The sequence below is a fragment of the Lepisosteus oculatus genome, chromosome 9, assembly GCF_040954835.1.
Source record: "Lepisosteus oculatus isolate fLepOcu1 chromosome 9, fLepOcu1.hap2, whole genome shotgun sequence".
NCBI classification, from domain to species: domain Eukaryota; kingdom Metazoa; phylum Chordata; class Actinopteri; order Semionotiformes; family Lepisosteidae; genus Lepisosteus; species Lepisosteus oculatus.
This window is the reverse complement of record NC_090704.1, coordinates 2,422,523-2,438,438: the sequence shown is the minus strand read 5'-3', so window position 1 is coordinate 2,438,438 and position 15,916 is coordinate 2,422,523. Positions and strand designations below refer to the sequence as shown.

Here is a 15,916-nt window from a genome sequence, read left to right as displayed (position 1 = left end):
TAGAACTGTACTTCAATCAAGTGTTTAGAATGATAGTGTCTATTATTTTTAATTGTACAGTAAAAGAAGAGCACTGACAAGAATGGATTGTGGCCATTCGTTTGAACTTATTGCACAAATTTAAGTTGGGCAAGAAGGTTTCCCTCCTGAGAAAACAGAAACAATGAGCACCGCAACAATGAACAGTAACAGAAGGACAATTATGATTTCTCTATAGCTGCAAAAGCACGGTTCACCGGGCCCCATCAGCAGCTCCCACAAAATCACTTACCAGGACTTTACCGGGAAGGAAAAAAACACAAACCTGAGACTGAAAACATCTGAAACACCAGACAGGAGGCAAAAACAGAAAACAACACATGGCTGAAAACCAGGAATTAAAGCACGGCCCTTCACCCCAGCTGCTCCAGGGGTGCTGTATAAATGGCTGACTTGCGCTCTGACCCCCAGCTTCTCTCCCTGTCTGCGTGTCTCATGGAGAGCAAGCTGGGGTATTTATACAAGCTGGGGTAATTATACAAATGTATGAGTTTAAAGTGATCTTATCTTAACTCTGTCTTCACATTCATCATCACACCCTTCAACAGCTGCAAGCGCTCAGTGTCGATCTGTTCACACAGTCCTAGGAGAAGACCTAGGTAAAAAGCCCAGCATAACTAAGAAAAGGAAAGGGCACTGAGACGAATTCTGGGACTGAAGGGAATGTCCTGTACTGACAGGTGGAAGAAACCGACCCTTCTCGGCCTCCAGTTTGAGGGGAGAAGGGACCCAAAAAGTCTGCTCAATGCTCTTCTTCAGAGTGAACAGGGAAACACGAAGCACAGGCAAAAACGAAGAGAAAGTGAATCTAAAACTTTCAAAACCACCAACGGGGGGCGTGACCCAGGCTACCCAGCCCTGCCCTTGAAGCCGATACCCTGGTTTCTTTCAAGAAAGAGCCGGATGAGATCCTGGATCAATCACCTGCTAACTACCTACAGGAACCCTCCTGTTGGTGATGGCTGCTATCTGCAAGGGCAAGCTGAAATGGCTAAAGGACATGAGGGACTACTCCTGCCGCCCCCCCCAGTGACCAGCCTGTGGGCGCGGGCGGTTACCAGCTGGGGGTCGACCTCGCCCACGGAGCGGCTCTGCACGGCGTCCAGCAGCTCCTCCAGCTCGGCGAAGGACAGCTTGCTCAGCTTGAGCTTGTCCAGGGCCAGGTGCTCCCCGTGGAAGAGCCGCCTCCAGAGGTTGTCCCGGCGGCAGTGCGCCATGGCCTGCTGCACGCCGGTCTGGATCTGCCGGCGGGCCGCGGTCACCTCCGAGGCCAGCAGCGGGAAGAGCGGGGAGGAGTAGAACAGGCCCGGCGCCAGCCTGCCCTGCTGCCCCGCCGGGTAGAACTCGCCCGAATCGCTGGCGCCCTCCTCCCACAGCTCCGGCTCCAGCTCCTGGGCGCCGCCCGGCTCCGCCCTCTCCCCGGGGGCGGGCTTGGCCCCCGGGTCCCCGGGCTCGCGGTGGAGCGGGGGCAGCTTCTTAAAGCGCCGCATGTCGGCCGTGAGCCGCGGGAAGAGCTCCCGCTGGCTGGTCATGATGACGTAGTAGCGCAGCCTGCCGGGACACAACGCACAGGGATCATGGGTGAGCACGGACACGGACACGGGCCCTTCACTCGACACGCCGCGGTACTGTGCCCGCGCTCCTGCGGGGGGCTTGAACCGTCCCGGGACGTGAATCACGGCCATTAAGAGCCACAGGCGCGCCAAAACGGGAGGAGACAATGCGCGTCTAAATCGTCCCACCTGCGACGCGCAGCCGGGCCGCAGTGCCCGGCGGATTTCCCGGGCGGCCCGCTCACCTCAGGACGTGCCTTTCCTCTTCAGACTGCTCCTCGAACGGAGCCGCGCTGTGGCACACCAGCAGAGACACATCGAAGTCGTCGTGGTGACGCAGACCCTCCAGGTCCTTGTAAGAGCCCGAGCTGCAGAGAGACCAGAGGAATAAGAGCGACTGGGCTGGAGGGGGTGGGGGGGTTGGGAGAAAGCAAAACCTATATGACATCAGCTTTTCGAATAAACTTCAGAAATCACAACACACAGGCAGTCGGACTGAAAGTTCAGGCAGAAAGTTAATAAAGTAAAAGTCCCCCAGCTGCACAGAGACAAAAGCAGACAATTCAGTTCAGGGACTTTTCTGCCATCAATACCAGAGTGTTTTTTTCTGCTCCATAGTTTAAGGTCAAAAGGTCAACATTCTCTGATAAACACTGCAGCAGACAGAAATGAACAGTATCCCCTACTTTGTTTTCAGATCTAGAAGATCTTCGGCAAGTTTTAGGCGAAATCTTTTTCTTCCTCCTCTCTCCACGTGTTTTAATTCCTAGCCTTGTGGTCAGAGCCGGAGAAGGACTGGGCATCATGGCAGGGCAGTCTGGGGGCTCCGCCCGCTCCCAGCCGAGTGTCGGTCGGGGGTACCAGCCCGTACCTGTTCCACAGCACCACCAGGGCATACTCATGCAGGTCGGCGCTGGGCGCCCCCTTCCTGCCGTCGCTGCTCACTGCAGCCTTCGACATCCGCAGAGGCTTCATGCTGTACGTCCCCGCGTGGTCCGTGATGTAGTTGTACAGCTGGTGTGCCGTGATCATTCCCGTCGACAGGGAGAAGCTACCTGTCGGGAGAGGCAGGAGCTGCCAAATGAGCCCGCTGAAGCAAAGTGCTCTTCAAGCCAATTACCTGCTGCTCAGCTGCATTCTTCTACTCTAATAACACTCACTCATGTCAAGGCACGGCCCTGAGAAATCCATAGTTTTTCTATTCATTAAAAAAAAAAATTCCGCCGGCTCAAAACGCCGCTTCCAGCGCAAACAGACCTAGCGAAGGATGGGGACATGCCTGCGATTCATTCCGCCGTAAATCAGTTTTAAACGGAAGAAGCGCAGGCACCAATTAAACAGCTATTATTAATTCTACACGCATCGCACCTAGAAAATGACTCCCTCCTCTCTGGCTGCAGAGAGGAAGGCTGCTTCTCTGCCCCGTGCGGACGAAAGGTGGTGGGGGCGGCACTCAGTGCTCACCTTGGAAGACGTGGTTCCGTCCGAACTTGGGGATGTCCGGGTGGTGGGCGATGAAGTCCTCCAGGAAGCTGGTGAGCTGGTAGCCCTGGCGCAGGGTCATGTGGCAGCCCACCAGGTACTGGTGCACCACCCGCAGGTGGAAGTCGTAGCTGAAGGAGTGCACGTGCATGAGGTCCCGCACCTTGTCGCACTCCTCTGTGAACAGCATGGACAGCTGCAAGAGAGTTAGCGCCAACAGTCACCGGACACATGGCTGGCTCCCTCCGCCGTTTCGCTTGGCAAGGAACAGCTCACAAGAAGGATCGACGTGCTGCAAGCATGACAATCCCTGGGAACCCCCCCCCCCTCCCCGTCGCCTACAACTACAAAGTACGCAAGCGGCACTCCTAAAGCTTAGTCCTTCAATTATTCCCTCATTTTTAATTCAGGAGCTCCAGTATGTGGTCAACGCGCACCAACCCTGGGACACGCACGCTCAGAGCTGCTACTTCCTGCTATTTCCAGCTCCCTGGCAGAACGGGCTGAGGGAATGATGTGGCCGCCGCTGGCAAAAGCACCAGCTCACAGTGGCTTGCAGCTGCGTGAAGACCGAAGCCGTTCATCGCCGCCTGGCAACCATCCACTAACTGCGTGCCGCTGCTGGGGGAACACGGGTTTCAGTCAGCTGACCGAGGCACAGCTCGGATTTGAGCCAGCATCCTCCTCTCTACACTCTCTACTCCTTACCCAGTCGTTCTATCCTAATACAATCATTTTAAACATTTAGGACTGTTCCTTACTGGATTCTCCACATTTTATCCACATTACCTAACCCAGTATTATCCAATACAATATCCTTACCATTATCTTCAAATTACAAAATAACCACCCCAGTCCACTGTTATATATTTTATGATGGTGCTGTTTAACTACTTAAATAAGCCCTACTTTGAATGTGCTCTACTCTTTAACTGCTGACTGCAGACACTTTTTAAAAAAATGTGTTGCAACCAACTCCCTAACAGCAATCAGATTTACTTTGTATAATTATATTCCAGCATCAAAGACTGAACAACAAAAGCCTTAATATCAAATGCAAAATACTATGCAAAAAAGGCTAAAGCATCATGTAATTATAGAACAGTAAAGACACCAAGAGGAAAAAAAAACAAAAAACTGCCGCTACACAAGTGACTTTCATCTGGGCCATTTGCCTGGAACAAATGCAAATAGATCCTATTAAATCAAAGAGTCCCAAAAGCCTAAGCAGAGTATGTCAGTAAACGTGATTAAATGTTGACAAACCCTATTCTGTTCAACATTATAGAGGATTCTAAATCTCAACAAGAACGTACATCTTAGAATGCTTCTGCCCTTGTGCTAACAAGACTAGGAATTACTGGCAGAAAGATAAAGCGCGTCTCCACAGCCCCGCGCCAACCTGTCAAACTGGGAGCACGGCGCTGTGCCTGGTGCCCCAAGCCATCAGTACAGAAGGAAATACACAAGTCTCTCGGAACGGGTGGAAGACAGGCGTGAAGACAATAAAGGTGTGAGCTCCTTCCCGAAATGGTTCTTAGCCACTGTGGTGTGCAGCTGCAAGAGGTGGTGTAACGTTCAAGCACCAGGGGTCCCAGAGGGTTTCCCCATTTTGAGTCCTATTGAAAACACTAAACTTCTTTTTACGTCAACACGTTTCGCCGTCCCAACCTAACTGGAACCGTGTTTGTGCCGCGCTGGACGGTGATGAGAGGATGAAACATATGAAATATCATTGTGGATTCCAGGCTGGAACGCTTGGAGATGAAAAAAAAAAACCCAAGAGATTCTGCCTTCTGGCGACCAGAAGTGACAATCTCTGTGTTTAAAAATCGCTCCAAACCCACACAACTGAGAGACAGTGATCAGAAGAGAGTGAAATGTCTTTTTTGATCGTGCGTGAAAGAAACGGAAGGCTGCATCGTTTGGGAAGAGTCCAGCAGACCATCATGGTAACTGCATGTGTATGTGGATTCAGATTTTTCTCCAAAGCTCCAGCTTCAATTAAAACAAGAAGTGAGTTAAAAACAAGACTCCCGACACGGACACACACACAGTACATGATTCTGCACACTTTCCACACACACACCTATCATGTTGACGCTCCACAAACTTAACACAAAGTGCCAACACCTAAAAACAGAGAATGTAAAAACTGAAAAAACAAAAAACAAAAGTTATTGCACAAGACACAAAAATTTACATCAACCCAAAGAAGAAACGATGAAAGAAGAAGGTTGTCCAGGAGGGAAAGGCCAAGCCGACAGGCAGCTCACTGATTCCCAGCAGGAGTCAGACACAGAGAGAGATGGCAAGACAGAGGTGCCCTCTAGCCCGATGATCCTTCTCCAGCCACAGTCAGCTAACACGTTAACATACCACATAACGCACCCCCAGTGCTTGCAGAGTTGCTATTAACATGGATTGTGCCAACGAGCGCCTGCATGACTCACCCACTCACTCTTCACCCTGACACCATTAGCAAAAACACCATGCCAGCAGTGGGACAGACAGCGCGTTGAAAACGTGGCCCCTTGAGGCACTCGCTGACTCACCCAGGGGCCCCAGCGACACCAGACGGTAGCGACACTCATTGACTGGCCCCCGGAAGGGTGCGCGCAGTGAGACAGCACGACTGGCAGAGAGATCCCCCCCCCCCGCAGGTCACCCTCTCTCGGGGCCACTTACCTGAGGGCGACTCCATCACGGCTCAGCGGAGCACGAACATTTTTTAAAATCTCACAATCAGAAAGGTGGGTTCAGAAAGGGAAATAAAAGACCTTTGAAATACCACCACTGCAGATATAAAAGGAAGCCCACAGGAAGTCACAGCGCTCCCCCCCCCAGCAAATTATGTTATCACCCCAGAGCAAAATGACCCTACGGAGGCATACCCGAAGCAACAGGGGTGAGCAGTCTGAGCCCCAGTGAGCTCAGCTCAGAGATCGTCTCTGCTCTCTCCTCCCGGGACGACGCACGGACTCAAGACACGCAAACAGAAAGAAAGGAAGCAACCAGCCCAGCACGTGTTCGGAGGGACAGACAGGACGGAGGACAGGGCTCTGGGAAGGACAGGTGGGGAAATGCGAAAGGGGTTCTGGAGAATGAAGCCCTGATTGGAAGGAGGCCCCCCCCGCCCCCGTGAGTGCTGGGACATACCGCAGATTCTGAGACGGAGGCGGCCTCGGCGTACGGCTTGCTCCGAGGTTTGGAGCCGAGCGAGCCCTGATGGAGAGAGGAGATGAGATGGGACTGGGAACACAGACGCTGTGGAAACACAAGCTCTGCACACACAGCAGCTCGACACACACGGACATGGATTAGAAACAAGCAGCGCTTAACGGGTGGCATCTAGACCAGGGAGAGAGAGAAAGAGAGACGTGTGCCAGGGCATACACACACACACACATACTGTACACACACACAGGCAGGTGGAGGAAACAGGAGCTACACCACGCGGCGCAGAGAGAGCGGGTGCTATCGGCCACGCCGGGCAGCGTGCACATCTTGTCTCGCCCAAGTCCACCAGCAGAAGCCAGGCCTGGAAATACCCCCACCGGACATTTTAAAAAATGAGCAGAGCCACCCGGCTGCAACATGAACTCGGCTCAGGCTCGTTATAAAACGTACGTCTTTGCATTTAATTAAGAAATCCAAAACACCCAAACCTGTACGTTGTACTTGTGAATCTGTAGATTCACTTCATCTTATCTATTTGCTGGAAATTTTAGTGGCACAGGAAATAATCATTTCCTCATCATCCTCCTTCATTTCTTCGCCTCATTTCAAATTTTTTTTATCCTGAGCAACCGTTCTGCGTCTCCAGATGAAGACTAAGAAGGATGTTTACAGAAAAAATAAAATCACAGTGAGAGCAGGATAAAAGAGACTGCAATTACCACACTGAATGCTAAGAGTGGTCCTTAAAATCAACAGTGTAGCTGGATGTCTTAGGAGCTCTGTATAATCCTTTCTGGATGTTAAAAATATTAATGAATAAAATGTTACAAGACATCCTACTATTCATTAAATCTTTACGCACCTTTAAATCAATAACATTTTCTCTTGAAGAAATTATAGTACTGTAAGTGGCGCAGTGGTGAGCATTGCTGCCTGGCAGCGCTGGGCACCTGGGCTCAGTTCCTGGGGTGCTGTCTGTGTGGAGTTTGCATGTCCCCCCCCCCCCCCCGCATTTGTGTGGGTTTCCTCCGGGTGCTCCGATTTCATCCCACAGTCCAGAGCCATGCTGATAGGTTAACTGGCATCTTTAAAATCCGGTCCTGATGCGAGTGTGTGTGTCTGTGTGTGCCCTGCGATGGACTGGCGTCCCTGCCTTGTGCCCAGTGCTTGCTGGGATAGACTCTGGCTCCCCTCACGACCCTGAACTGGATAAGCGGATTAGAAAATGGAAGGATGGAAGTGCTGTAGTGTAGGTAACAAATTACAAATAATTAAAAAAGCAAAGTGCAAAGATTGGGAAACTGCATAATAAAAGATACTGAAATACATAAGATTTCTATACATAATTTTCACTGCTACTGATCTTTAAAATCTTACAAAAAAAGCTGCAAACATAGACCCAATTTTGCTCTTTTTTACTTCAGACATTCCCCTTCTTTATGATAGCTAGGTGATCAGGTACTGTAAGTGAGTGGCTATAAAAAATCAGAAATCCACAAATTGTATTACTTATACCTTTTAAATTACAAAAAAAGAGAAAATATCTTTCTAAATAACTAGCTTTTTAATTTTAAATGGTACAATCCTGGAGAAGGGAATGTGGGGGTTCACAGAACGTCTGGGTATCCACTTTTTTCAGATGCTATGAACTATATATCCAGCAGAATACTCTTCTGCACCCCAAGTCATATGTACCTTGAGTCTGCATATCAAATCCATTATTTATAACATTGGTATCCAAGTTGGCATTCAAAATGTTTGCTCCTTTGACCTTAAAACGTGCTGCATGTGTTGTATTTGTGCAATATTGTTATAAACAAAATGCAACTGTGCTAACAAAATCCCCAAAATATTCCAGGAGCTGCCAGGCACAGACTTGAAGCGAAGGAGCTGATATTGCCTCTTTACAGAAACAGCTTCTGGCAAGCAACATCTGGAGATGTTTTGGTAAACACAGAGGGATAATTTCAATCTATTTACAGTTAATTATGCCACATTTGAAATAAAACTGGACTTATTCCATCTGAGTAATTTGGACCAAAAATCAAAAACAAAGATGAAAGAGGGTAGGGTGTATGTCATTAACAAGTAAAATACGAGCAGAAATAGGAGAAAAAAGAAAAACACAAGACTTTGGCCAGCATGTCCTAGCAGAACATGTGCATCTAAAGGAAATGTTTACGAGGTGGTTTATCTTTCCCTTCCACTGCTCCCGGACTCCTAATCCATTCGCAAGCACTCTCCTGGCTGTAAAAAGAGGCTCCCGGAAAGAAAGAGAGACAGTCAGGCTGCTTCATGAAAGGGGAGCTCTGTTTACGAACGTGTAAAATGCCCGTTACCTGCGAGTTGACAGACTGCCCCATAGGAATCCGCGAACACTCCAGAGCATACTGCTTTACACAGAAGTAACAACCCTGCCAGGAAGAGAAGCAGACAAAGAAACGTCACCCCTCCATGTAACAATATTGCACAAATGCCGCAATTAGGAAGCCCCCCCCCCCCAAAGACACTAATACTTCACATCAAGAGTGAAGATCTTGCATTTTTAAAAGCTGGGAGAAAATGAAGATTTCACTGCCTCCTGAGTGTTGTTGTGGTTTTATGGTTGAACAGGCACTAGCCTGTTTGGGAAACTAAATGGTTCGATCGTGCACTGGTAAACAAAAAAAAAATGGCTCTGCAAAGAGTTTTAAAGTGCTTTAACTCGGCCCTACACATTTCTCCTTTCATGTCCTAGAAGCAAAAGCGCAGCGGGCCTGTTTCACACATTCATGAAGAGAGAAACTACCAGCTCGCCTTCTGCCACAGCAACATGGGCCTGGACTCCAGAGCAACAGCCCCAGCGGAGCAAGGAGTCTGGAGCGGAGTCTTTGTGGCACTTCGTCTTTCCACACTTTAAAACAATACTTGTTGCCAAGAAGCAGTGTGAAGGAGTAGTTGGGGTTCTGGAATCACAGCTGGGAGGTCTGGAGGTTTAACCCCAGCTGGGGGACAGCTGCGGTACCCCCGAGACAGAGGCTTCTCTCGGATCGCTCCAGTCACGATGCCCCACTGGTTAAAAGGGCACGCAGGTAAACCGCTTTGCATAAAAACATTAGCCAAACAAGTTCATAAGACGTCTCCTCACTTCTTTGTGGAGGCACAGTACGTGTTTGAGCCTCAAGCCAAGTGTGTGTGTGTGTGTCTGTGTGTCTTGAGCAGAGCAGAAGAACGGAACTGCTGGCGGCTTTTGGGAAATGTGCCTGCAGCTACCAGCAGCGTGTGACCCGGGCCCTGCGGCTCAGCTCTCACCTGGAAGGCCAGCTCCATCAGCACGATGCCCCCTGGCAACGCCCGCTGGAGGTGGTAGGCAGCTGTCCCTGATCCGCCGCTCTGCTACGGAGGAAAGAATCTCTCATTACCCCTCGGCAGCTGCCTCCCCGGGCCCGCTCCCTCTCCCTCCCGCCGAGGACGCAGCACTCACCTTGGGGCTGTCTTCACTCCTCTGCCTGCTGCAGGAGAAGGAGGCTCTTCCCTCCGTGGCCAGGGAGCTGAAGGCCATAGCTCGAGCCCGGGCAGTGCTGCTGGGCCAGAAAGAGAGCGCGGCTGGCGTGAGACAAACATGGCCGCTCGCAGGGAAGGTGACTGTTCATTCCCCTATATCCGACCGGGCCAGCCAGCGGGGATCGGATTCTTACGGCATTTACTGGGGTCCAGCCTTAAAGGGGAACCGCAACCCTTGGTTTAGATTTCGGAGGTTAGGAAAAATCGGCATTTCCAACCTCGGTGAAAGTAAGACGTACACAGCAAGGTGTAAAACCTCCTCGCACATTCATGAAGAGAGAAACTACCAGCTCGCCTTCTGCCACAGCAACATGGGCCTGGACCCCAGGGCAACAGACCCAGCGGAGCAAGGAGTCTTTGCGGCACTTCGTCTTTCCACACCCCAATTTTCATCACAAAACAGACCAAATTCCCAGGTGTGCACAGCCCTGCATTTCCGCCATCGTCTGAGGTTCCAAACAGAGGCAACCCAACGCCTGGTGAGGTGACGCGGCCCTGTTACAGTGTACACAAGCAGGCCTGTGAACACATCTCTTTCAATCCAACTGAAATATTGCATTTGAGCTCCAGATGGTTTTGCAGACAAATAACGATTTGCTTGTTAATTCTGCATGTGCATCACGCTCGCACATCACATTAGTCATTAGTGACTAGTGAGCAGGAAGGGCCACTTCACGATTCGCGCAAACTGTCGGTCTCGGCCGGGGCGAGGCAGCGGTTTGTGACAGCATGGCGACTATATAGTACTTTCACCAAGTTCATGGTTTTGTGCTTCATTCAGAATTTGCAACGTTTTGCAAACAGCTTGCTTGCACTGCTTAAACAGCAACCATACTCTGGAGGCAACATCTGCTGGCTGTCTAGTACAATTACACCTTACACTAGCTGTGCACACTCCGGAGGTCAGAATACACAGCATCTCCACCTAGCTGGTTTTTAATCTCATTCTTCATGGTCACAGTTCCCATAGTTAATGAGTCATAACAGTTACTGGCGACAACAGCACTCTTCTAGTCCATGGGCACTAAAAGGAAGTAGATGGATTAACGCGTGAAGGACAACGCGTGAAGAAGAAATAAGATCTGAATTTCTAAACAATTCCATCTGACTGTTCACGGCTTTTATTATTTTCAAAGATTTTTTTGATCACTTAAATGTCATCCTCGGCACGCACGATGCAAACCCGGATAAAAGAGGAGCAATCTAGCTCAGCATTTAATCGTTACTCGCAACTCAGCTGCCGCCCGGGCCAGTGAGGAACAGAAGGATAAGTTTCACTGGTCGCTAATCCATCGCCAGTTGCCACTCTGTGAGTTACCTCCTGGCCGGGGAGGAGGGCCGGACCTGCACCAGGATGAATCCCATGCTCTGCAGGTACTGGACATACTGCTGCAGGAAGGTGTTGGAGATGTCCTGCAACCAGGGCTCGTCCTTCATCCTGCTGGGCAACATCTCCACAGAGTCACAGCTGTGGCTGCGGTCTCGCCCGGAGGCCGTCGAGTCGCTGGAGCGATGCCTCTTCTGCGGGGGTCAGGCAGGAGGCACAGGGAGACGGGTTACGCAAACTCTCGGGGCACCTGGGAAAGAGGCTGAAAAACAACGCGAGGAGGGCGCCGGAAACTCCTTCCGCTCAGCTGCTCCGGCTTGTGCGAGGGTTACAAGGGAGGCGGGCCGGGGCGCGGCGAGACGCGCGGAGCCGAGACGGATTCCCAGGACGCGTGCGAGAGCGCCGTTCCCCGCGAGCTGCCGGAGCCCTACGGCTTTCGCCTTGGGAACGACGAAGAGCGTGCTGCTGCTGCACTCGTCACGCACAGAGTCCTTCTAACGCAGGCCCCGACACACGGCACTCTCTAAATCGTTTACAGAAGGACATGCGTGGGAACACTTAAAAGGAAACAAATTCACGATCCTGTTCCAATGGAGAACAGAGAGGGCCCCAGCACAAGAAGCAGGGTCTGGTCGTGAATGACATCTCTTTCCCCCACTGTACCTTACAAATGGCTTTTGGCACGCATCTGAAACAATGACAGAAAGAGGCCCAGAGGACATCATGCTGTCACACTTCGGAGAGAGCTGCGAAAGCTCCTGGGGTTTAAATAGCCAACACAAACATGAAGGGCTTCGGGAACGGTGCGAGAGACTGACGAGCGCGGCCAGTTTCTAAAACAAGCAAGACAAACGTTTCCCAGGAATGTTCAAGGTACAGCCTCAGCAGCATCAGTCCGATTTAACAGGCGACAACGGGGGGGCCTCGCAGCTTTCTAACAATGTGTGGCCAATAACGCACCTTGACCTGCGGGCTGCCTGCCTGCTCCTCCTGGATCTGCCTGCGGAAGACGGGGTCAAAGAGCAGCGGGGTGGCGCAGTAGTGCACCAGGCGGGACGACTGTTTCAGAGTGTCCAAATCAGCCACCTGCCAATCAAATCCTCAGGCGTTACACTCGCAACCAGTTCCATCAGGCTTTGTTACATACTGTACCATTGTACACAAATATTTATCAGCAGTCAAACGCATAATGAATGGAAGTCAGGCATGGCACGATTTGCAAAACATATTTATAGCTTTAAATAAAACTGCACAGGTTTCTTAAGGACTTTGTTTTGGATACATTTTTCACAAATATTCACTGATATCCAGTATAACTTTAAGCATTAGCTAATTCCCAGCTCTTAGTCTTCAATCCCATAAACCTTACTTATTGATATATTTGTTAGATAAACAGGTTGGCTTTTTCTTGCGCTGTTTGGTGTTCAGAGCTTGATAAATCTGCTCTGCTGTGCTCTCCTGTCATTTTAATTAATCGGAGGCACAATTAATCAGTCAGTGAAGACATTAAAGAAGAGGGGTCCATCTGATAGAGAAATTACAGAAATGAACAAAGATGACGCTCAGAAGGTTCATACCATGGTATGTGTAAAACACGAAGAGCCGCAGAGGAGTGGTTTATTTACACTTCTCAGAGTTTTGTGAAATTACACTGACTTCTGACTTCAGAAGAAACACTTCAGCCAAACTGAGAAACTGGGACAAAGGCGTTCATCCTTCAGAGTTTATCTTTGACACATTTTCCTCCTTGCCCAAGGGCCCCTAATAGGGTTTTTTTAATCTTTTGACTGCTCTTTATTGATAGGTTATTTCTCCAGACACTTTAATGGATCTCAATCAAGTTTTTACGAAATTATGGCAACCTTCTGCAAAAGTAATTAAATATTTCATCTAGAGACAAAGGAAGAGAATGTGCAGCACTGGCTACAGACATCATCAGGATGAAGAGCTCGAAAGCTGGTGGCACAGAGGTCTCTCATGACACCTCGCCTGAAAAGCGAGAGCCTGCAAACGGAGGCACTTGTCAGAGCTCTCCTGTGCTGCTGTGCTTCAGGTACTCACCGTGATGGGCATGTTGGACTGTGCTGATCTCTGCTGCCACGTCACGAAGAGGTTTTCAATTTTCATCTGCTTTTCCATTTCTGACACCCAGAGAAATGGCAACAAAATGAACTTTAAATCACACGCTCTGTTTATGTTCTGAAGATATCCCCTATCTCTTTCAATCTGCCCTGTCTGAATCCAGCGTAGCCTAGGGCACTCTCACCTTTTCCATGGCCTGTCATATCACGTCATTACAGAACAGATACAGAGAGGACACAGAGAAGGGTGTGTGCCCTTCTTAGATATCTAGGGGTGTGATATTTTAATTTACTATTGATATGTATGCATTGGAATTTCAAATACTATATATATATATTATGGGGTTGCATTCCAGGGAGAGGAAGGAGGTCATTATAACATGGTCCTAGAGATGCCCAATACTATCATTTTTAAACTGAGACTAATATCTCAAACAGCTGAGAGTGCTTCACTATTATATTGGCTCAGCAAGCAATGTTAGGCATTATGAATTCTGCACTAGTTTTTCAAAACATGTTGGCAGGCTGAACAAAAAAAAAATGTTCTTTATGCTTCATGTACCACAGTGCTAAAAGTTCCTGTACTCATTTCTGACAACTGTGCCCGGGCAGTCTCTCACCTTCAGCTCTCCCATCCATCCATTTTCAACACCTGCCTTACAGTGAGAAGGTCAAGGTTCGCCTTCAATTTTCTCCAGGCAAAATGATTTAAAATCTTGCCGATATGATTACCAAGGCCCTACAGCTGAAAATCCTTCACCAACACCTAAAGCTTCGAACTGCACTCACAACAGTCACACAAAATGCACATCCGAAGCTATGGAGCACAAAAACAAACGTCAGAAACAAATACAAAGAAGAGCTTCGTCTAATGAAACTTTTTTTTTCTTTCATCCCTGGCTTAATTTCAAGTTTTGAGACCAATCACTAAAGAATCCCAGAAGGGAATACTAATGACTAACAGCAATGGGGATTTCGGTCTTGTTTCATCTCCTCATCTGGTATTTTGCATGACGGTCCCAGAGCAGACAGCAGCCGGAGGAGCCGCCGAGCGTTTGCAGAGAGAGCAACACGCATCTGCAAGTCTGCAGCAGCGACGACACCAGTGCTCACCCCGGCGCTCCATGGCCTTGACCTCCAGCAGCTGCGCCCCCTGCCTGGCCACGATGTCCGCGCTCCCCGCCGCGTCCTGCGCGCTCGAGACGGGCCGCCCCACGCCGACGTCCCTGAGAGCCTCATCGAACGGCACCAGCTCGGGGGGGAAGTGCAGCGCGGCCAGGCCGCGGCCCAGACCGCCGGCCAGCTTGCCCTGGTCCTTGCTGGGAGGGGGAACGGGGCTGCGGAGAAGGGCATCGGCCTCCATCGTCGGGTTGAGGAACGGATTGGGCTCCTGCACAGAAACAGCAGCGCTGAGCAAAGCCTGGCTCGAGGCACAGGTGCAAACTACACGGACATGCGTGAAAAACTCTGAACAGGAGGCCCCTTCCTTACCCAAAGAAAGGGCTGTGGGACGATGGATCAAGCCACCCGGCCTTGTGGCTGGAGCCCATACTTTAGCTTCCCTTAAGTGGATGAGACCCATGGATCAAGAAACTACTAACTACCAGACACGCCAGATGGGCCGCAGGGCCTTCTTCGGTATGTACCCATACTCGCGTTTGTGCAAATTTGTCAATCTCCGACTTTCCTCAGAGGGGAGTCAGGCCCTCGATCTTTTGATTTCAAGTCAGACCATTACCAGTAACTATTGCATCTGCACAAACGCATTAATTTCTGTAGAAATGAGCACTTAATCATTTGGTAGGTCTTTATCAAAGGAAAGGCTAAGTATGGGAGGGATTTGGTATACATAAGGATGGGAGGAAAATGCTTTACAGGTCTTTTGTTTTAGAACGGGCTGGCACTTAGCAAACAGTCTGGCAATTTGCTTACTACAAGTTGCTCAGTAAGCCGGATCTCAAGCAGGATCGGAATACCCTACCACACTGGTTTCACTGCGGTAAAATCCACAGGAGAAGGATGGAGATTTTACTGGTGTCTGGATTTGGATTCAGAGCTGCTACAGCTGCTCTGCTGTGCGGGCAAACTTTCTGCTGCGTTAGGTCTGCCTTCTGTCCACATCCCTGCCGAGTTAATGATTAAAAAGCGAGTGCGAGAGAGGAGAAGAAAATATTTTCTTTATGTCTTAGTTTTGCAATGACATTCCCCTCTGCAGGCGAAATGGCTCTTTTAACCCCAGTCCTAAAGTGTAAATCAGCACGCACACTGTCTTCGGCAGAGGGATCAAGGCAGAGGAAGTGTTTGGAAACTGGGTTAAGAGAACTGCTGCATGTTTGGAGAAGGTCTGAAGCCTCTGGCAAGACTCAGTGAGGAGGGCATGTCCTTCTGTGGAAGTTTTGACAGTGGTCTCCAATTTGATGGATGAACCTCCATGCATCTGCCAACAAATCATGCATTGCTCTTATAGTGATTTTCACTCCTCTCACAGAACAGTTTTTTTTAATCCCAGCTCCAATCGATACTCACAGGGAAAAACAGGGGGAGGAAAGATAAGAGAAGCAAAACTTTTACTGTGCTACACTCTGCCTCCTCAATCAAACAGAATTTTATAGATAACCAGCAACGGGCCAGGTAAATAATGTCAAATAACTAAAATAACTGCCAACACACACGGCTTGATCTGAATTAACAAGACAGGGTCAAGAGAAGCC

The 15,916-nt window shown here is 49.6% G+C and overlaps 1 protein-coding gene across 1 annotated transcript in view; it reads right to left on the bottom strand.

Annotated features, from left to right (window-relative positions):
• szt2 (SZT2 subunit of KICSTOR complex) overlaps window positions 1-15,916 on the bottom strand; it is an 80,924-nt gene that overhangs the window by 5,074 nt on the left and 59,934 nt on the right. The window contains exons 60-71 of the mRNA XM_069193946.1: window positions 14,319-14,595; window positions 13,186-13,265; window positions 12,085-12,210; window positions 11,116-11,318; window positions 9,718-9,814; window positions 9,546-9,626; window positions 8,594-8,668; window positions 6,234-6,299; window positions 3,057-3,270; window positions 2,464-2,647; window positions 1,838-1,960; window positions 1,098-1,590 (exon numbers count right to left, since the gene is read on the bottom strand). Coding sequence (XP_069050047.1) covers window positions 1,098-1,590; window positions 1,838-1,960; window positions 2,464-2,647; window positions 3,057-3,270; window positions 6,234-6,299; window positions 8,594-8,668; window positions 9,546-9,626; window positions 9,718-9,814; window positions 11,116-11,318; window positions 12,085-12,210; window positions 13,186-13,265; window positions 14,319-14,595 — 2,019 coding nt within the window. The remainder of the gene's footprint in view (window positions 1-1,097; window positions 1,591-1,837; window positions 1,961-2,463; window positions 2,648-3,056; window positions 3,271-6,233; window positions 6,300-8,593; window positions 8,669-9,545; window positions 9,627-9,717; window positions 9,815-11,115; window positions 11,319-12,084; window positions 12,211-13,185; window positions 13,266-14,318; window positions 14,596-15,916) is intronic.